This window comes from Nicotiana tabacum, chromosome 6 (assembly GCF_000715075.1).
Source record: "Nicotiana tabacum cultivar K326 chromosome 6, ASM71507v2, whole genome shotgun sequence".
Classification (NCBI taxonomy): domain Eukaryota; kingdom Viridiplantae; phylum Streptophyta; class Magnoliopsida; order Solanales; family Solanaceae; genus Nicotiana; species Nicotiana tabacum.
The window spans coordinates 57,357,957-57,380,232 of NC_134085.1; the positions used below are offsets into that span (position 1 = coordinate 57,357,957).

Genomic DNA, 22,276 nt, shown 5'->3' on the forward strand with positions numbered 1-22,276 from the left:
TAAGTTTTTAAGACCACATATTTCAAAAGTCTTCTTTTCTTTCTTAACCTTTGTGTCAAATCAAACTACATTATCTAAATTGAAACGGAGAAAGTATTGTTATTCAAAAATGTTTTCTGCACCTAAAAATATATAAAAACACCACTTATTTTCAAATTTCAGGAAATTTTCCTCTGTACCAAACACACCCTAATTGTGTGTCACTACCACTGTAACTTTCTCTCTTTTTTGACATTTTACTTTACAAGAAAGGGAGGTGAGGGCACAGTGGTTAAAAGGGACATCGTTTACCGCGGAAACCAAATTCTGAAACAGGAAGAAGAAATTCTCCAGAATATATATATTCTCTTGTTGAAGCTACACTCAGTAGTCAGTAGCACCCCCACCACTTCTCCGAGCCGTTCAAAATCGGAACTGCCAGTTTACTTTTTGCCCTTTCCATCTAAAATCCGCCTCAGCAGATTCCCCAATTTGATTAGTCTTTCATTTCTTTCCCTCAAGCCAAGAATCTCACATATCCTCTCTCTTAGCTTTTTCAACAATGATGCCATTCTTCTTCTCTCCCCCTCTCCCTCTTTCTCTTAGTCCTTTTCAACGACTTTCTCCAAATCCCAGAAAAATCTTTGTCTATACATACTACTCAAATTTTTCTGTCTTCATGCCATGTCTTCTTCAAGTGTCAATCAGCCTTTCACATTTGGTAATGTTTCACTACTTCTTAATTGGGCTCGAAGCTATATAAAGTGTAATCCTTTTTGAGTAATAATAAGAAATGTTGGCTTTTTTGTGTGGGTCTTAGAAGATCACTGTGTTGTTTCTTGATTCGCAGAGAGGAAGTCAAGGTTTATGAGATGGCTTAGTAAGCTTTTCAAGGGTGGTGGCTCAGCCAATAGGAGTGTGCCAGCTGGACGACCACAGTTTCTTGGAGAGGAGGATAACATGGTTAGGCGCCCTCCACCCAGACCACTGGTAACTTTCTTATTCATGTTTTGGATTATGGATTACTACAGATAAAAGCTTTTCTCGGGTAGAGAATTACTAAAAGCAAAATTCTTCTTCATTCAGAATAGAAATCTTGCGCTTGAAAATCAAAATAGTTACTAGTTTGGATATATTGGTAAAGAACCTATGTGTATTGTAATGGTCAAACAGAATGCTGGTTAAATATTTTTATCTGCTGCTTTTGGTCTTTTTATATTTAAATTCTGTAGCCATGATTTGATGTGGTATAATTCCATTTACGTCTAAAGACATTTCCCATATAATTAGCTAGCTTGTGTCATTGGAAGACTGGAATATGGATAGTTACTTGATGTACTTGTGTTCTTCATTTTACCTTTCTAGCCAATGAATTTTGTTATTACAACGATTAACCGCATTCAAGATGACTTGAAAAACTGATCATATGTAAATTAAGTATCAATTCAAATTGATTGCCGGCGATATCTAGTCAAGTTCTTGAAGTTCTTCAAGATATAGTTCCAACTAGAATTAGAAAAGAAAAGGCTTTTACATTCTTCCACTCTCAAGTTTAGATAATTGATTAACTGTATCATCAAACTGATATTAAGCCATAACTAACTTCTTCTTCATTTTTGTTTTTGAGAATCAAAATAGTTGTTTGGAGTATTTCTATGTTGAACTGCATATCTTCTTTGATGGAATGGATTGCTAATGCATTTTAAAAGTTAACAGGATGATCACTCTAGGGCCAGTAAAGAGAAAGAGGAACTAGATCGATCAATTGCACGCTCTCTAGCCAAAGATTCGAAGAGACCAAATGGTATTTATTTATATTTTGCAAGCCTGTGGAGCATGTTCTATTCTTTTCCTTCAACAATCTTTTAGAGGGATTAGTTGTTTGTTGACTTTAATATATCACTATGAGTGTGTTGCTCTTTTTCATAGGACAAAGACGACAGGGGACTGGGAAAGATGAAGACCTAGCAAGATCACTCCATGATAACATTAACTCGTCCTCGTATCCTCCTCCACATGCTCCTTCACATGCCCCTTGGGATTACAATGCCAGAGGTTGTAGGTAATTGTTTTATGTTTACAAGATTGAGATTTTGATTTTTGCATTATATCTTGGGAGATGAGAAACTTGGAAACTTATAAAAGCATGATATTTTTTAGTTTTATAACCTTTCAACATTACCCAAAATGTCTTACCTATTTTCGATTTTTATTTTATTTACTCCATCACTTTTTTTTCTTCTAATAATTTATAATCAAAATCAACATATACTTACTCATTCAAAACGTTTAAAATTCAAAATATAGTGCACAATCTATTATCTTTTTTCTAATAATTTATAAACCAATTTGTTTTCCTAAAATTGGTAAATATTATTTTATTGGAATTATTGATTTGGTAACTTGCAATGATAAACACAAATCAACTATTATGCCTGAATCCGAAGCTAGTTGAGTCGGTTATATGAATCCTCTATATTAATTCTCCTTCATTTGGATCCATTTCATTCCGATATTCAATAATTTATGTTTAAGACAAATTAGGGGTTCTCTAATAGTAAAGGTTCTTTATATATCACATTTATCCTTACTCGGAGACACAAATCTTTAAACAAACTAAAAAGACTTTTGGAGTTTTGGCGAACACCGGCTTTAATGGAAATGTACCGATATGATTAAGCATTAATCCAACTAGTTGGTATCGCCTATATAGATCTTTGCTTCATTGTCTTATGTTCCTCGCTAAAACCGTCGGAATTTTGAGAGATTGTAAATCTTTCGAGACAATTTCCCTACATTTGGTTTTAGGTCTACCTTGCCACTTAAAACAAAATTACTTTCATGAAATTTCATTAAATGTTAGAAATTAATTACACCAGGGATCGACATTGACCATGCTTGTTTATCCTAGTTATGGAAAAGCTAACCAGCACAATATAATACAAGAGGAGGTCACCTGTTATATGCTATTTGCCGAGGACATCGTGCTAATTGACGAAAACAATGAGAGTGTCAACAACATCTTGAACTGTGGAGAAGCACTTTAGAGAGCGAGGATTTATAAGTAGAAGTAAGAATGAATATATGCACTGCAAGTTTAGCCAATAAAAGAAGAGTGAAATAGGTGGAATTCGATGGGGATCGCAATGCTAACTGCAAACAGTTCAGATATTTAGACTCGTTGTTTCAGGAGACTGAAATGATAGATGAAGATGTTATAAATAGAATCAAAGTCGTACAGTTGAAATGGGGAAGTGTTACAAGGGTGTTATGTGGATGCCTACCAAAGTGAAAGATAAGTTTTATAAAATATCTATAAGACCAATAATATTATATGAGAGTGAGATTTGGGCACCACTGATTTTGACATGGACTAAAGCACCAACCACCAACATCCACTAGCTTTACATAGTGGAAAACTTCAGCCATGAAAGACACATATGTTTTTATTTGTCTTTCATGGGCTGAAATTTTCCACGATGTAAAGTGCTTTAATGGTTAGTGTTTTAGTAGTTCATGTCAAAATAAGTGGTTATTGTTGGTGCATTTTAAAGTGTCTCATTAGTTGTGCTTTTTGACGTTTAGGTTGTAAATCAGTTGAGCTTTTAGCTCACATTTTTAAAATGTATTAGTGTCGGTCCAATCAAATTGGATCAGTGTCAGAAGGATTCTGTCTCTCTACAGCTAATAAGGCTTATTTGTTGTAGAGAGGCAGAACTCTCTTATCCTTGTAAAATATTGTGTGCTGAGATAACGTATTTTCTTTCTAACTTTTCTCTCTTGTTTCTTTCTTCAATTATGGGAGATTGATTCTTAATTGATTATAGAATATTGAAAACCATAATAGGCGTGATTACCATAGTTTAAAGATTCTTGTTGGATAAAGACCAGACAAATTGTTGGTAAGGTGTGCCGTGTTAATCTAGGCTAGGCAAAACCTTCTAAAGAAAATTCTTTAGCTATCGGTTCAATAGATATTCGCCTTCTCAGTTTTTGGTATTATGTCACCTTGGTATTACACTCACCAATTGGTATCACAACCTAATACCTTTTATTTATATTTGCATAAAATTGGCATGAGATAATATAAATGGAGTAACATGGTCAATGAGCTCATGTAGCCAACCCTAACCAGTTTGGGACTGAGTCCTAGTGGTGTTAGAGATTTATTAGCTTGTGCAATATTAGTTAGTAAGGTTTACTAACTTTATCAGTTATCTTCTACAATGTGAATCAATCAATTTTACATCAAACCAAAAGTCGGCTATATGAGTTCTTTATATTCATTTAAAGATTGTTTTATAGAATTTGACTATTTTTTATGCTGAGCGTCAACATACTGTAGTTGATTCATCTGTCCCTGACCAAGCAAAGCAGCTTTTGTATCCACTGATAATGAAGCAAGATATAAGATAAAATACAGAAAAAATTGTTTCTTTTTCACTTATGGTGGATTTATTACATAAGATGCTGAACATCCTTTGTTTTGGTAAATTCTTTTGCCATCAGATCCAAGTAATTAATCAGAAAAGGTTGATCAATGTTCTGTCAGATGTTTGCTCAAATAGAGGACTGTGACGTGCTAAATGCTATCACATGAAATATTCAAGCAATTCCTTGTTTTTGGTGATATATACTGTATACATAATTCAAACTTCAGGTGATGATTGGATCTGTTTGTACTTTAAAGTACGTGTATGCATATAAGTCAAAAGCGTGGTACTTAAGTAGAGAAGGGTAGAGGGGTGGGCCCATTATCAGGAATTTCCCGGTTATAAAGAAAAAAATACATATATGTTATACAAAGAAAGCGACTGTGTATATTTTATCTTTGTTTTGGAGTACTGAAAATCCAAACTACTTACTCTGTGGTAATAAACTGCTGCATAGCCAAACATGTAGATATCTCAGGGTGAGATAAGTTGATACATATGTACACTTGTCTTGAAGATGAACACTATATGATGTTATAACTATTTCTTCACCATGAAAGAAATTATGAGAATGCGTTTACTTTGCAGAAAATGTAGTGGCTGCCATGGGGATATTGGCTCTGGCAATTATTTGGGATGCATGGGAACTTTCTTTCATCCAGAGTGCTTTCTTTGTCATGCCTGTGGTCTTCAAATTACCGAGTACGAGGTACAATATTGTCCTTGGTGTTAATCATTTCTTCCAACACTTGAACCCTCTTCCAAATGTGAAAATAAAATATTAAACCGTGTAACTGAAAGTCTTGTACAAGCTAAAAGTGTTTGAACCCATTCTCATGTTTAGCTCATTGGTTTTCTTTGTTGATTCAAGTTTTCTTTGTCAGGGAACAATTCATATCATAAGTCATGCTTCAAGGAACTGACTCATCCCAAATGCGAAGTGTGCCACCAATTTGTAAGGATACACTGCTTCTCTGTGTGATTTTGTTACCGGAAGATGCTCATTTCAATCCAAATTTGGTTCATGGTTTTTGTTCGGTCGTCATCTGTGGATTTAGGCCCCTCTTGTATGTTTAGTTAGTGAATAGCATTGCCCTTTGTTCCCACTTACATCTTAGGCCCTTGGAGTCAAATTGTCTATTATGTGTTTATTTTTATCAGAAAACAGCTTCAATATTATTAATGTCTGTGCGGAAAGGCAAAAGTGTCATCCTATCTTTTGTCAGTCATGTGGATAAAATATCAATTTGTAAATTTCTATTAGCAAACCATTGTCAAAGGTAGCATTGTTCCTTACAGGATAATACATCTAATAATCATCTAACACTCATATTTGCAGATCCCAACAAATGGAGCTGGATTGATAGAGTATAGATGCCATCCATTTTGGTCCCAGAAATATTGTCCTTCACATGAGAATGATGACACCAAACGATGTTGTAGTTGTGAACGTCTCGAGGTAGGTATTTCAAATAATGGGAAATGTTGGGTTGCCTCTCATTCAACTTATATGCTTGTTATTTATATTGCTTCTTTATCTTCTCGAAGTCATGTAATACAAGATACATATCACTTGGAGATGGTCGGAGCTTATGTTTAGAGTGCACTGAGTCGGCCATTGCGGACACTGGGGACTGTCAACAACTATACCATGCCATTAGAGACTTTTATGAAGGCATGAATATGGCAATAGATCAGCAAGTTCCTATGTTGCTTGTTGAAAGACAAGCCCTTAATGAAGCCATTGAAGGGGAGAAGCATGTACGAATGATCTCTACTTGTTTTTTCTCTGTTCTTCAGTCTGCAAATATTTATGACTGGAATTTCTTTTAGGGTTTTCATCATATGCCTGAAACCAGAGGTCTATGCCTATCAGAAGAGCAGACAGTGACCAGTGTAAGATCTTCAGTCACTTAGAATCATCCTTTCTAGTGAAATGTCCTATACCTGCTATGACATTTTATTTGAACAAATCCAGATACTCAAAAGGCCGAGAATGGGTGGTCGTGGACTAATAGGAATCAGAACACAGCCTCAGAAGCTAACTAGAAAATGTGAAGTTACAGCTATCCTAGTCTTATACGGGCTTCCCAGGTATGTATTTTATATATATATATATATATATATATATATATGTAATTATTCTCCCGACCTCATTGTTGAATTTAATTTCATTAGGTGGCATCCCCCCCCCCCCAAAAAAAAAAAAAAACTCAGAAAAAGAAAAGAGAAGGTATTGACACAAAATATAAGGGATTATAAGAAGAGAACTTTCTACAGCATTAAGTTCAATATTTCAATTTAACATGTATTAGGGTAGTTTGCTCAGTAGGGTGTCAAAATTAGTTTTTTTGTTTTTGTTTTTTGACATTGTAACATGTATATTTGTATTAATCAATCTTCAGCACAAAGGTTGTGCTGGAAGCCAAAAGAAAGAGTTTACAAAAGCCTACAAAGCTCCCTATTACAATCCTTGCGCTTCTTACAAGGAATCTAGGACTTGTAAAATTGACTCTAAGTCGTGACGATATTCTGCTTTACACCAAAAACAAAAAAGAAGAATTCAATTCATCTTAATTTTCTGAATAGAGCTAATTGTATCCTCAAAGCATCTTGAGTTCCTCTCCTTCCATACTGTCCACCAAATGGACAATTTTCCATCTGTCTTTGTTTGAAGCAGTGTACTTCCCCCCTACATTCCAGCTTGACAAGAATTCAGATGTTCTTCCTGGCATTGACCATCTAATGCCCCTGAGGTTGATGAATAAATCCCACAACTGACTAGCTGTCACGCCCCAAGTTCGGGAGGCGCGACCGGCACTCAACCGAGTGAACCCGGCCGAGCAAGCCTGCTGGACACTTCCTACCCATCTCACTTATGCTCGAGAGAATACGTGATTTCATTAATTAGACAATAGGAGATCATACAAGTACATTACTAAGCCATTTCATTAATTACATCGTTGTTGAGCTGTCAAAATACACACACCCTACTATTTAGTGAAACAACAATCCAAACACAACATCATCCTTTGACTTCCCAACACCCATATACAACCCACATAATGTCTACGGAGCCTCTAAGTAGATACAAAAGAAAGTACTACAAAAGTGCCGGCAACAAGGCCCCGGCTATACCTTAAAGCGTGGCAATCATATAAGCAAAAGATGTATTACATGACCCCGGGAAGGAATGGGGCTCACCAAGACTGCTGGGAAGATGAAGGCAAGCACCGCTAGCTGCGATCAACACTGTCGGCTATGGAACCACCTACATCCATTAAAAGATGTAGCGCCCCCGACAAAAGGGGCGTTAGTACTGTGGAATAGGATTAGTATGTGGAGCTAAACACCAATCTTAATAGAACGAACAATGAAACAAAAAGAAATCAAGAAGGGAGGTCGTCATGATATACAATAAGAGCTTCAACACATATCAAAACATCAAGCAAGGATCACATAATTTCCGGACAAGTTCTCATTTTATTTACGTTTGATAATCTCAGTGCCATATGCCACAATCCACAATACCACCGTGTTCCTACACGGAGTCCGATCTCGACCCGACCGGCTAAGTCATCTCATTTGAGACATCATCCATTTTCATAATTTCAATCAATCAATTCAGCACAATTACCACCATGTGTGCGGCATGGTGTCCGATCGCGGCCCGATCGACTAGGGAATCTCACTTGAGACATCATCCTTTCAATCGTTCATCTTAGTTCACATTTCCTTTCAATCTTTCATTACATGGCACGTCTAACCTCATATATCACATCGTTCTTGGCCTTTGGCCGCATTTCACAATTCAAGTTCCCTTTTTACACGTTCAACAACATCATCATAGCAACAATAAGGTTTATCATGTAAGGCATGTTCACAAGCAAGGGAAAAGCTCGGGAATTCTAAACCTACAGAGACTTCACATATGAATTGGCACAAAAACCTTTATTCAATTTCTTGACATGAGTTCTTAACCTTCCTCACACATATTCTACACTGTCAAACATACTCACATAGGAAGATCAGACATGATAAGCAGTTAGACAATCATTGAACATGAATCTATCAACACAACACAATAGGGCAAACGATTCTAGCATGATCAATTTAGGGACTTACACCAAGTTCACGGATGTCAGGGGTTCGATTCTAAGAAGAAGGGGGTTTAGCCATACATACCTCAATAGAGCTTTCCTTAATACTTTAAAGGGGGGTTTCCGGAATTAGCAACTTCAATCTATTTTAGCAATATCACAAAATGGGACCCAAAATTAGGAGAATGATGTGCAATTCTAGCTCATTAAAGCATTCTACGAAACATTATGTGTGCATTGTGTTTCAAGACTTTTTTTGTGTAAAATTATATCATCTCACACCCCAATCTTTAACATTTTTAGCTCACAATCTCCCTATACCCTTTTATCATACATACATGCATGCAAGATAATAACTCCAATACCCACTAACTTTCTTGATAATTACCCATATTTAGCTAAAATTCGAAATTAAGGGTTAGGGTGTAGAATCTTACCTCAAGGATGAAAATCTAGTATGTTTTTCCTTGTTAATCTTCAAAGATTTGTGTAAGAATTGAAGGATGCTTTAATGAAGATCACTGTCTCACTCTAGGGCTCCCTCTCTCACTTCATAACATCAAATTTTTGCTCAAAAATGACACATTGCGTGTATTTAATGAAGTTGGGTCGGGTTATAAAGATAGAAGAATGGATAGTCCAAGATTCCGGACCGGGCTACAAACCTGGCGTCGCTAGCTTAAAGCCTGGTCTAGCCTGGCTTTATCCAGGCCTCGCCAGCTTAAAGCCTGGTCTAGCCTGGCTTTATCCAGGCATCGCCAGCTTAAGGCCTGGTCCAGCCTGGCTAAAGCTTGGTCTACCAGTGATGAAAAATTTCAACTCCCCAACGCATTGTTGAACCCCAAACTCCGAAAATGCAACGCATTAGCCTACCTTGATACCACAAAACCTTGAATTACATAGCGAAGTTTTCCCGGGGCCTTACACTAGTCACTCTACAGTGTAGAAACAGATGGCTGATTGTCTCTACCTCTTAGCCACATAAGTAACACTTCGAGCAGATTGGTATTCCCCTTTTCTTCAGGTTGTCATGTGTTAAAACTTCTCTAACTACCAGCCAAGAAAAACATGCCACTTTGTATGGTGTCTTGACCCTCCAGATGTGTTTCCAAGGCCATAGATTGACTTGTCCAACATCTTGGTTTAGATACTTGTAGGCTGAGCTGACTGTGTACACCCCACTGCTGTTTTGGCTCTAGCTAACTGTATCTTCTCCCTTCTGCAGTCCGTTGCATAGCTCCAGAGTGTTAAAGAAGTCTGTTATTCTGGGCAGCTCCCAATCATGTAAAGGTCTTCTGAAAGTGAGATTCCATGCCTGTGCCCTCCGAAGTTCATATACTGTAGCTCTATGTTGTTGATTCAGGGCATAAATGTCTGGAAAAAGATTCATAAGACAACCAATTCCTAACTAGTTATCTTCCCAAAAAAGAGTGTTCCTACTACCCTTACTTTGAATTGAAGCTTGTCAGCAAAATTTGGCCACAGATTCCTTATAGTTCTGCACAAGCTGGTACCATAAGCATTGTTTACATGCTCTGTCATCCAGAATCCTTCCTTTCCATATTTAGCCTTTATAACCTTGCTCCACGAAGCTTGTTCCTCCCTAGTAAACCTCCAAAGCCACTTCATCAAGACTTTTATTCGACATTCTCAAGTTCCTAACCCTGACCTCCCAACTTTTTGCTGAGGGTCAAAGTTTTCCATTTGACTAGATGAAAGCCCTTCTTCTCTTTGTTTCCATGCTAGAGGAAGTTTGTTCTCAAGGTGTCCAGTCTTTTCTCTACATTGGCAGGTATAGGAAATAGGGACAACATATATGTGGGGAGAGCATCTAGCACAGAGTAAATGAGGACCAATCTACCACCCAATGAAATGTAGTTTGATTTCCATCTTGCTAGCTTTTTCTCACATTTTTCCAGGACTCCATTCCAGATATCCTTGGACTTGCTCTTAGCTCCCAAAGGCATCCCAAAATAAGTGGTTGGGATAGAACCAATTTCACCTCCCAGAATTCCTGCTAGCAGCTGAATATTAGATACCCCATTGATGGCTTCGAAAATTATAAGAATCACTCTTAAATACTTTACTTGAATCTGATCAGCATCACAGAAAATGAGGATATCATCTGCATATTGAAGATGAGTAACCTCCAACCTGTCAGTTTGGTTCCTTGCCACATTGAAGCCCTTAATTCATCCATTGCCCTGTGCTATTCTTAACATATTGTTTAACCCTTCCATGAAAAGTATGAATAAGAAAGGGATAAGGGATCGCCCTGTTTCACTAATAATAGAGTCCAAAGGCTTCTTCTGAAGATTAGGCTTTGAGGGATAGGTAGGTTTGTGGGCCAGAACCCTTTGGGCCCCTTCACGTGACCCTTCCACTTTATCAGATTTTGAAATTGGCACATTTCTTGATGTTCCCACGTGACCAACCCTTTCATTAATACCCCTGTACGCCTTTTGTACTTCATGATAGGGTTTCATTGCCAAGCGGTCAATACACTGCTTTCTTCTAACATCATCTTCTTCATCATCTTCTCCGGCAGCCACCCTCGTCGGAGATTCACACCAGATCGGAATAGTAAAGTTTATTCCCTTGTCAACTATAACTACTTCCTTCGGTGCTTTCTCCCCATCACCTCTAATTTTAATGGTTCTTTAAGGAAGTTTCTTCCTCAGTTTCTAGCCAACTACCACAAAGATCTCCAATAGCTTTGAAGATTTTCTCAGTCCAGAAGTGCATTGGGAGACCCATAACTCTAATCCATGTCCAATCTCATTTTTGGTTGATTGAGCAGCAGCCGGCCGTCGGCGACCACCATTCCAGATGAATTTTTGCTCGCTTCCACCTCCATTCCCCTTTAAGGATGTGTTCTGCCATGTACTTGTTAGGAAATTGAAAAAGAAAATTGGGTCCAGCCATTTCGTAGACATCGACTCTAAAGGCTTTCTTCCAAGTGTTCACTGACCAATCACCGGATGTCGGCAAGGGTTGGTTTTTCGCCTAAGCCCTCGTCAAAACTTCCAACAATGCACCTGCTCAGCAAACCATCATTTGTGTTGACCTCACCATCGGAGATTAATATTCTGTTGTTGGGACCATGTGTAACGTGAACTTCATCGCACTCCCTTGACTGCCATTTGCTGACTTTAACAGAAGCGTAGGAAATTTTTGGATCTGCCTTCTTGGGACCATTTGTAATAAATGGCCTTTTATTTTCATTAATGAAGTTCCTGATCTTAAATGCGATTTCATTCCATCCCGCATTAAATGTAACTTCTGGAATAATGGTTCCTGCTCTGTTGTCACCTTGGACAGTAACAATGCTAATAAATCTTCCAAACTTGTTGTATTTCCTGGAACTGTAGAATGATGAATATTGCTCCTTTAGCTGCCATTTCCTTACAAACGTACCAGCATCTTTTGAGGCCTCTTGAAGGACAAAACACAACCATTCCATAGTTTTCCAGCTAAAGGTTGATCTACGTACGAGATTACGACTCCTTTCCACCCATTCGAACCAAGTTTCTGCTCTTGATTCGAGTCTTGTAATGTCATACGATTTGAGTCCAACTGCAAAATAAATCCTATTATCACCTATAATGAACTAGAATAATTTTTAAGATTAATCACGGGAGGATGATTAAAATTAAAGACTCTGAAAAGGACGTCGGAGAACTAGATTATGCCGGAAAAGTGTTGTCTTTTACAGCCTCGAAAGGTGTGCTTGAGAGCACTCTACCAAGAGCTTCCTTTTTCTCTTTTTCTCTTAAGGGGCAACCAAAAAGAGGGCATAGGGAGCATCTACATGAACTAAACAGTTTTCTTGGATGTGCTTTGTGAAATGAAGTTTGAAGCAGATGAAAAGAATCAGTGATCTACATTTTTAGTGGATGGAGCAGACATATTGTCCTTTGCCTGCTCTCTGTATATACTGGTTGTGACAAAGTGATGATGCTGTACTTGTAGTTGTCCATTACTATTACTATTGGATTCTAAAGCGTGTTAAGGCCAGAAACACTTACCATTATCTTTCAATGTGCAGATTACTTACCGGTGCTATTCTTGCTCATGAACTGATGCATGCCTGGTTACGTCTAAAAGGTAATTTGATTGCTGTCTTTTGACCGCGCCTGTATGGGGCAAGGATTCTACAAATACAGGCAATCAAGCAAAGAAAGATTGCTAGATGGTTCATCTTCAACACTTCGTGATGGTTAATACTACCTGATTTCAGTTTTGAGTGAATATACAGTGACCATAGTTTTTACTGAAATTTGCAGGGTTCCGTAATCTCAGCCCTGAGGTGGAGGAGGGCATCTGCCAAGTGCTTTCTCAGATGTGGCTTGAATCAGAAGTAATGCCTGGATCCAGAATTATGCCGTCCACATCCACTGCGTCATCCTCTTCGACATGGTCGTATTCCAAGAAAGGTGGAAAGTCAGGTGTGGAGAATAAGTTGGGTGAGTTTTTCATGCACCAGATAGCTCATGATGCTTCTCCAGCGTATGGTGCAGGATTTAGAGCTGCTAATGCAGCCGTAATTAAGTATGGTTTGCGACGTACATTGGATCACATTCGGCTGACAGGAAGTTTTCCTGTATGATGCAATCATGATAGCTCTTTTACTTCGTTTTGTCGATGATCATTTCCTCTGCTGTGTGGCAAGCTGGAGGTCATTGAATCCTCCCATGAGGACGTGAGTCGATCATGCAATGCTGGATTAGCTCCCACTAACCTTTGGGTTACTGATAAGGAAGAACTTGAAATATCCTAGAATTAGGGAGTAGCATATTTGGCAGTGAATATTAACTAGAAAATGTAATTGGGGGCTGGTGCATTTGGACTGCAAAAAGTTCACATCTGAATGCGTCGGGATCATTATCCAATGTCTTGGACAAATGTTGTTTTGAACGAAATCCTACCTAAGCTGTACCTGTTACAGTTATCACTTTTGGAGTAGTGTACTGCAGAGTGAATCCAATTGTGGCACCCTAAGGGTGTTAGCTTAGTAGTCATTGAAATTGGTAGAGAACTATGAGGTCTCATGTTCAGACAAAAAGTTACTAGGTGACTTTGTCGCATATGTTAAACCCTTGAGTTGATAGAGTTACACTGTATCTATGTTGGTGATGTACCCGACGGATTTACTCAATGAGTGTGCATTATGGCTTGGATACTACCGTTATCGAAAAAAAAAGTGAACTGAACTGTGTTCTTTAGCCAATGTTCCTACTTGATATATCAACCAACGAACACTACGATTGTCTGGTAATTTTAAAGATCTTTGGAGAAAACAAGCTCAAAAAAGGGAAAAGAAGAAGATAGGGAGTATTATAGCAGAAAGTTCTCTGGCAAAATGATAGACGAGCACTGCCATAGAAACGAGTCTACACTGCTGAGCAGATCCCTGTAACAACACGAGCCATCAAGTTTAAACTACTTTGAGAAGGGGCTTATTCCAGAGATAAGAGATGGTTTTGTATTGAAATTCTGCCAATGATATCTATTTACACATATTCTGCAGTATTGCGAGAAGAGTCCGGTGTGGCTACAATTCTAATTCTTTTTCCAATTCAAACAATGACCAAAGGGAAGTTATCCTTTCTTTTCTGTCGTAGGGGAAGGGAGGACAAAGACAAGGTAGTAAATCCATTCACTTCCAAAAGATCGACACAGATTTTAGATTTTCCAGGAATAATTTTGTTTTTAAGTCACTTTTCCAACAAGAAGCTTCAACTCGTAGGCTTATCAAAGGCACCAAGAAGAATCATATCAATTCATAAAATTGAATTGTACTTTAGCTACTGCAATTGTGCCTTCTTTTAACCATCTATACATGAATGGTGTGGGTTTACATCGACAACTTCGAAAGAATTACAAACCTCTGGTATATGATCTTGAGGCGCCTTATACCTGTAAGTTTATTCTCCGATATCTCAAGCCAACACATCAGTCAATATCTGAGAGAATCTGTTTCATTTTCTCGTATGTCATAAAGACAATACCGATACTAGGCACAACCTTGTAATATTCGGGCAAAATTCCTCTATATAAACCACGCAGACCCTCTGTCTGGATAATACGACTGAATGCACCAACCAAACCAGTCTTATAAATACGAGCCCGACCACCTGCTCCTTCCAATTGCATTCGTCGCCTCACAAGATCCAAAGGAAATGTTACTGCAAAAGCATCCATAAACATAAAGATGAAAGAATTGCAAATAATTAGCATTTCATCATGTAATCAACTTTTTCCCATCAGAAGCACATCTGGGATTCTCAATGCCCAGCTTTAGATAATGCAAAAGAGATGCAACTTATTATCCTACTTTTGTCAAAAAAAACTAAAAACTTTGACAAGGTTGTGGTGATGACTTGAAAAGCAACTGATCCAATTATGACAATATAGAATATCAAAATGGGAATGATGAAGGTGATTGCCCATCCACCGGAACATCTAAATAAATTAGAAGCCAAAACATGCACCTGTTAGTATTAACCATCAAGTAGGGAAGCATGGAGAGGTGCAGGTGTGGTGCCTCATAGGGCAAACTACGTGACTTGAAAGAAGTGCTTGTTACAGTGGTATAAGTAATAAAGGCATGCGGAGGGAGCTTCTATCTGGATCTGTTGTACTTAAGAAAGAACCCATATACAGAATTAAGGAGTCTAGATATCTACCTGAAGAAAAAGAAAAGATGGAGAGGAAGTAGACCTACGTATGCTGCTACACTAGAAGAAAAGGTGAAGAGAAAACTAGGTCCCAAATGGCCTTTCACTTTGCTCCAGGAAGGTTCCTCTATCTTCTTTCTTGATGATTCAAAATTCATCATCACTATTTTATGATTTAGTTTCTTCTCTTTCTCCCTCATCCTGTAATTGCTCAGCTTCTGTCAGTCTGCTTTCTTTTCTTCTTGTCCTTCATCCTCCTCCCTGCTTTGCTCTCTCCTATTCCTTTCTTCTATTCTGGTATCTCTTCTACAGCTATCCTCTTATTTTCCTACTTCATCTTGTGATATGACACTTTTATTTTATGCTTTATTAGTAGGAATTTTTAGTCATAACTAGAAATCTATGAACTGCACAGAAATTGGCAAGTGAAATTTATCAAATTGAATGAATTAAATGGTATTATCAGAAGATAATTTTAAAGACAGTGGTCGTCATTACATGTTTAATGCATGTTAGATGTGTATGTACGTTATATGAAGAAAGTGAGTTGAAAAAAATAAGATAGCCGTCAATATCCTATATTATTCTACATTTTCTTCAGTGAAGCTGTGCTTCGTCTTGCTTCTCGCCAATCACACTTTTTGCTTTTAAAACACTGGTGCTAGTTGTACGGAATACATAAAGCCAACTGGGCTACTCCAACTTCTTTTATATCCCAATTTGAAATATATGTCAGAAAGATATACAAATTTCTACTCTTTAGCGAAACTGAAATTGCATAAATAAATTCTGGGTGATGCATACAGTCTGTAAGACATTAACAAAAAAATGCTTTGCAATGCCAAAGCCTTCTATCCCATATCAAAAGATGCATAACAGGGACTTCAGACAAGCAATGAAGAAGGAGCAGGTTGCAAAGATGAACGAATAGATGCAGCCAAGAGGGAGAATCTCTTACGAAAGTTGAAAGGGGTCAGTTTCATTTTTCATGCATGTTTCTTCTTCCATTAATCATTATTCTAGTGGACTTCCAATAAGTTTTCTCCTTTCTTTTTGTTAATCTGTAGATTTTAGTAGGTGAGATTGCCATTTCCTTTAGTTCCCCAGTGCATGCATCTTCTTTTGCTGCTGTCTCTATCTTATTTTTGAGGGTTTCTAGGAAGCAGATGGAATTATTCAAATTTTACATACAAAGACCAGTATAAAACAGCTAATTCTTGATGGTCCTACTATCAATTTTGTAACATAACACTTTCAAGCCTAATTGAGAAGCATACCTCAACGAGGAAGCCTCTCACATTTTGATAACTGCAAATACAAATGGCTCGCGTGCAAATATCCACCATAGTGGAGCCAACTGCATGTTTGGAGATCATCCAATTAAAGTATGAGACAAAAATTATGACTGACATTTCTAGTCAGAAACAAAAAGTTAGTGCGAGAAAGACAAGTAAGCAATTTTTTTTTTGGTTGGGGTGAGCTTCCTTACTAAATTCCAATATGCCAGATAAAGGTGCTCGGGCTCTAAGGGTCAGTCCAGTTAGAAACTTAGTGAGAAGCCAGCACCTCAACCTGCTTCTCTGCATCAAAAGCAATGAGATAACTACATGCATTAACACCTACTTTCAAATACCATAGATTTGTTTAATATCATAATAGTTGAAGGCCTAACTCTGCATATCTAGAACTCAGTCAGTGCCGCACCAACTTTGAGGTTAAGAAACAGCTTGTTAAACACAACATCAGCCTTTCTATTTGTTCATCTATTTTGTAAAGAGTATTCCAATCATTGAATAACAGTTAGATATTCTGTTTGTTTTGATATCGAGAGCTACAGAACACATTTATCAAAGCAGGGTATCATAAAGAAAAAACTGCACCAAAGGTGCCAGGAGAAATAGCCAAAAGGAGGATAACAAGGTTCTTTTTCCTCCCGAACACATTTATGGAATAGGAAGCATGTGGAAGTTGAAGGTTTTGGCAATGTAGATATGTCTCCATGTAGTAACAAGATGTTGAGATCAGAAAATTCAGAGACAACAGCACACTTAAATAAAGTGGTGCCAACACTCAACAAGTTGGGGGGCATTAGCCAAAATTCAAGGAATACAGGTAAGACAATACTTTTCTCCATCGCTATTTCCTGTATAGGACATCAAACCAAAATTGGAAGCTCAAAATTTCTACCACCTTTCATGTACATCAGATCACTGACCTGTTGATGATGCAACGCCTGAAAGACTTCCACAAGCAAGGCTGACCAGGACGGTTGAGTCTTCTGGTCTGATATGAAGAGGTGTGTTAATATAGTGCTATCTTGAGATGAATGCGTAGAGGGACAAACTTGAGAACTGACCAGTGAATGACAGCACATTTCATCGATAGTTATCAAGAGGAAAACAAAAATGATGAAAAGAGAATAGACAGTAAAATCTCATCGAATATTACCTATGAGACTGCCAGTAAGATCTCACAGTGTCATAAACTGAAAAGCTGATTGCCAAATTTGGGCCAACCCCCTTCATGAAATTGAGATATTCATTCAGCATAAAACAGGAAAAGCACAATTCAGCAGGAATAGAATCCCAAGGACAAAGCGAGATACCAATAAAGTAGCACCCATTCCTTTATAAAGGCCGGCTATCCCTTCCTCCCTACTGATGGTTTGTAATGCATGCCAAATGCCTCTGTAATATATTACATTTCTCTGCAAAACTCAAAATGAGTAAACCTACCAAAAAGGATCTAATGTCTCAGAAAAGGAACAAATTGTTACAGAAATATGTAAGAGAAACCATAACCATTTCTGAAATTTCAAAACTATCTTAACTAAGAGTATAAATGAATCTGTGGGCTTTGACTTTCCAACAACTCTGGCATCAAGCAGCCGCTCTAGACTATTGTTTCTTAATCTAGTAATTGGAACATTGGAATCTCACCAAAAGTAAGAATAATAGCACTGATTACTGAAAGCGTATAGTTCCGAGCTTTCAACCAAATGAATAAAATACAAGACATCATTTACAAGATAGAGCAACCCGTTTATAAAATAACTAAGCCAGAACACAGTAATGTGTGTGTGTGTCAATGTAAAAGCAAACAGCTTTAGCATTTTTCCAGATTATGTACCGTTCATTTACTAGTCAACAATTAAAGAAGAGAGCCTCCTGAAGCTAGTATCCGTAAATAGACTCGCCTAGGGTGCCCTAAGCCCCGAAACTAGTTGGAAAACAGACTGAGCGCTTCGCCGCGCTTCGCAGGCGCTTTAGTGAAGTCACCAAGGCTCTAAAGCGTATGTATCATTGCTAATGGGTGTTATCCTAAACAGAGCGAAACTAAACAATAAATATTCCACTTTATTGTGAATTTTTGTTCATATAATTTATTTGTGTATAATTATTATTCCTGAATTATATATATTTCTATTTTTTTCTCCATTTGTGCCTTTCTTCATTAAAACCTGCGTTTTGTGCTTAAAAACCCAAGAGACCTTAGCGCTTTTCTCCTTTGATAACATTGATTATTAACCTTCAATGACGAACTACCCACATTCCATTCAGGACACCTCCAGCCCCTCCCCTACCCCGAGTCATCTAGGAAATGATTAATAATTCTGGTCTTAATGGAAGATGAGGCCGAAATCATCAGACTGAACAAATATTCAAATCCATCTAATTAATGTAATTTGTCCCCAGGAGCTTTGTTCAGTGGTAAGGATGCAACAAGTGATTTCTCCAATATTGAGTACTCCAATGAGTAATTAGACAAATCACCTGGATGAAGGCAAATCAGGACATAATGAAAAAGGAAACTACATGAAGATTGAAATAATAATAATACAACTTAGCCTGAGCTTTTTATTGTTTTCAACACCGAACAACTTGGTTCATGTGATCAAGATCATAACTGTTTTAGTTACTGAACAAAAACTTTTTTCCTAATACACCGATTAAAAGTAGGTCTTTTGTTCCCTTTTTTTTCCCCCTTTGAACTTTGTCTCCACGGCATTTTGGGAATGATACATTAATTAGCAAATAAACATGTTTCCAAAACCAAATCAAAATTCCAGCTGAATTCCACTCACCTGAGCTGCAAGACGTGTCCTAACAAGATCCAACGGGTATGTAACAGAAGCAGCAGTTATCCCAGACAAACCGCCACCTACAAGTCGTATACAAAGGTCTGCAGTTATATTCTCTCCTTGGCTTTCAACCCCCAAAATCAACTGCAACACCTGTATTTGCATTTAATAATTAAAAAAAAAATAGACTTGGCACTTTAATAAAACAGAATTTCATAGAACGTTTGTACCAACATTCTTGTAGCGTTCAAATGCATAAAAGCTAATAGAGGAATATGGAAGGCGGTGAGCAATTGTGACCAAATTCCCCTTCCAAAATGCCCGATACCCTTCTTCACGTACAATACGTGAAGCCTCCAGCCATATACTAGCTTTTTTTAAGCTACCAGCATCCGCGTGCATTCCTTGCACCTATAAACACAAATTAAGTTTCACTTAGAACTATAATAATCAGTTTAAAATATTAGGAAAACATAAAGTAAAAATTTGAACCTGAAAGAGAATAGTAAGCCGAGCAAGGGGAGCAGTGCAAGTCTTGCTGACGGCACCGGCAACTCCACCGGCGAGAAGCTGAGGAACAGTCCCGATCTGAGACTGCTGACGGCGCTGCTGCGTGATCAATTTACGAGATGCTCCGCCGTCCACAACCACTGCTCCGCGGCCACATCCTCCACCGCCGGCGCTTCCTCCTCCATCCACCACCACTCCTACTCTGGCTTCAGTCTGCATCGTATTCTCACCCAATGGATTGAGCGGTCTCTAATTTTGAGAGGTTACCAGTTTCTGCAACGACCTATTGGTTTCCTGTCGATTGTTTTGCTAGCGTGGTTTGGACAAAGATTAACATTGACAGAACGACGTCGCTGGGACTCAGTCTGGTGACTGAGTATAGTAATTTATTTTTTAATGGGTGTGCGTGTGACTCCGCAATAAAGTGAAAACTGGAAGGGAGAAGAGCATTTGTTAGGTTTGCTTTTCCCAATAAAACCCAATTTACTTACACACCGACCTTAACGTGCTCTCAAGTAATTTTCTGTTTCAAGTCGGGCCAAATTAATTATAGCTCTAATTATCTTTGAACCTTTTTTTTTTAGAAACTGGATACTCCTATTATATATTGATACTAGAACATGTTCAAAATATTACATCCCATAGAGATATTCAAATTATATTTGAACTTTGTTTTCTCCTCTTTTCTTATTTATTTATTAAATCGTACTTCAACTTTGTGATTTCATTGAACAAAGACAAGTTTGAAGTAATGTCACATTTAATAAAAATATGATGTACAAGAACAGGCTTGAAGTAGAACCAACTAGCACCAGCAAACAGACATCTGAAACAGTTGAGTTAGAAGAAATCTTAGAAAATGAAGTGGCTAGAGGGATTACAATTGATTCTGAAATTGAAGATGAAGAACCACAAGCTGAATCTGGATCGGAACCAGAACTAGAACCGGAGATAAAATCAAATGCAGAACCAAATCTAGAGTCAGGACTTGAATCAAATTCGGGATCAATTACTCTTGAACCTACATTAAGGAGATCTAAAAGAGTCACGAATTCTCCAGATAGGTTAACTCTCTCTCTTCACTATTTACTTCTGACTGATGCTCGAGATTTTGTGAAGCAATGCAGGTGATAGACTCTGATAAGTGGAAGCTAGCAATGAAAGAAGAAATGAATTCTTTTCAAAAGAAGAAAACATGGATACTTATAGAGTTACCAAAAGGAAAGAAGGCATTGCATAACAAGTGGGTGTAAAGAGTCAAGGAAGAACATGATGTTGAGAAGAGATACAAAGCACGATTAGTGTCGTACGCCTTTTTTCTCGCGAAAACGGGTTTCGATATGTGACAACTCTTTAAAAAAGAGTATTAAAAGAGAAAATTCGCCACCTAACGATTTTTAAGGTGCATTAGGGCACCTATTTGCAGATAACTCTGTTTGACTAGTCAATGTTACCAAAGATCGGGTAAGGGCTCAAGTTACCTCAAATAGAAGATGTTAAGCACTCCTCAAGGTCCAGAACTGTGGGTCCCGGCCGAACTTAAATTATGTGAATTAGTCTACGTGATCAAATAAACAAAGAGAGCACAAAAAATCCAATTTTATTACAAAGATATTAAATAGAGAGGTACAACTATTTCAATTCTACCAGAGAGAAAAAAAGGGAGGGGGGAGAGGGGTCCTATATTTTTTAGCCTAAAGGATCACCCCGTGCAACATAAATAATATTTCGTAACTCCCTTGGGGTAGGGTGTTACTCATATTATTCAACAGGCACAGATTATCATCTCCTGCTACCCGATTACTATGTTAAAGTTGTTTACCTAAAAGCGCTCTAATTCAATTCTAAGTCGTGCCCTACGTGTGCACTACCCGTCCCACACCTATAGTCCAGGGGGTTTAGGACCTCTATTTGGATGGGTCTAGACCTTATATGGGCTGCTCAAAAAATGCAAAACTAGGCGACAAGCAAAACACATAAAGACTTCACATAAAAGCAACTAAGGGTTCACATTGACCCCTACACTTAAACAACAAATGCATTCAAACACATATGCAAATTAGGAGATTTTCAGAATTCAGAACCTTAAACCTATGGACATGATTTCTAGGTGGCTTTGAATCAAAGTAGGTGGACAGTTTCAGATGCAGAATATCACACCTCCTTTTTCCGCACCCGCGGGGGTACAAGGGAGTTTTTTCCAATTAAAGGACGATCGAAACGAGATTGGTTTATTTATTTCAGAGTCGCCACTTGGGAGATTTAGGGTGTCCCAAGTCACCAAATTTAATCCCGAATCGAGGAAAAGAATGACTCCATATTACAGTCTGCGTACCAGAAATCCGGATAAGGAATTCTGTTAACCCGGGAGAAGGTGTTAGGCATTCCCGAGTTCCGTGGTTCTAGCACGGTCGCTCAACTGTTATATTCGGCTTGATTAATCTGATTTTATACAAATATGAACTTATGTGCAAATTTTAACTTTTGACCGCT

At 38.0% G+C, this 22,276-nt stretch overlaps 2 protein-coding genes across 6 annotated transcripts; one reads left to right on the forward strand and one right to left on the reverse strand.

The window, feature by feature from the left end:
- The first annotated feature begins 160 nt into the window (after positions 1 to 160).
- LOC107794028 (protein DA1-related 2-like) lies at positions 161 to 13,670 on the forward strand. The gene is made up of 12 exons (XM_075254777.1): positions 161 to 700; positions 830 to 969; positions 1,696 to 1,783; positions 1,909 to 2,041; positions 5,001 to 5,121; positions 5,284 to 5,367; positions 5,752 to 5,871; positions 5,961 to 6,173; positions 6,246 to 6,308; positions 6,391 to 6,506; positions 12,561 to 12,619; positions 12,799 to 13,670. The coding sequence occupies exons 1-12, from the start codon at positions 664 to 666 to the stop codon at positions 13,119 to 13,121; spliced, it is 1,497 nt and encodes a 498-aa protein (XP_075110878.1). The 5' UTR covers positions 161 to 663; the 3' UTR covers positions 13,122 to 13,670.
- A 624-nt stretch (positions 13,671 to 14,294) lies between these two features.
- On the reverse strand, positions 14,295 to 20,143 carry LOC107794029 (uncharacterized). Of its 5 annotated transcripts, none has more exons than XR_001649854.2 (9): positions 19,766 to 20,143; positions 19,508 to 19,684; positions 19,277 to 19,426; positions 17,798 to 17,899; positions 17,641 to 17,711; positions 17,408 to 17,475; positions 16,682 to 16,772; positions 16,470 to 16,549; positions 14,295 to 14,700 (listed from the first exon to the last, which is right to left on the reverse strand). XR_001649854.2 is itself a non-coding variant. In XM_016616482.2 (9 exons), the coding sequence occupies exons 1-9, from the start codon at positions 20,000 to 20,002 to the stop codon at positions 14,698 to 14,700; spliced, it is 1,047 nt and encodes a 348-aa protein (XP_016471968.2). In that variant the 5' UTR covers positions 20,003 to 20,143; the 3' UTR covers positions 14,295 to 14,697. The 5 variants fall into 5 exon arrangements, 4 of the variants coding, with proteins under 4 accessions (XP_016471968.2, XP_075110879.1, XP_016471969.2 ...); XM_016616482.2 differs by having other exon boundaries at positions 17,408 to 17,543; XM_075254778.1 differs by having other exon boundaries at positions 17,408 to 17,543; positions 19,277 to 19,353; positions 19,504 to 19,684.
- Between the last annotated feature and the right edge of the window lie 2,133 nt (positions 20,144 to 22,276).

Bases quoted from the DNA above. Each gene is read 5' to 3' on its own strand.
- LOC107794028 (XM_075254777.1), top strand. From the start codon at position 664: ATGTCTTCTTCAAGTGTCAATCAGCCTTTCACATTTG. The intron at 970-1,695 runs GTAACTTTCTTA...AAAAGTTAACAG, and splicing joins GCCCTCCACCCAGACCACTG to GATGATCACTCTAGGGCCAG. The intron at 6,174-6,245 runs GTACGAATGATC...AATTTCTTTTAG, and splicing joins CCATTGAAGGGGAGAAGCAT to GGTTTTCATCATATGCCTGA.
- LOC107794029 (XM_016616482.2), bottom strand. From the start codon at position 20,002: ATGCAGACTGAAGCCAGAGTAGGAGTGGTGGTGGATGGAGGAGGAAGC. The intron at 17,900-19,276 runs GTGAGTGGAATT...TGAGTTTTGCAG, and splicing joins GGACACGTCTTGCAGCTCAG to AGAAATGTAATATATTACAG. The intron at 17,712-17,797 runs GTATCTCGCTTT...AATTTCATGAAG, and splicing joins GAATGGGTGCTACTTTATTG to GGGGTTGGCCCAAATTTGGC.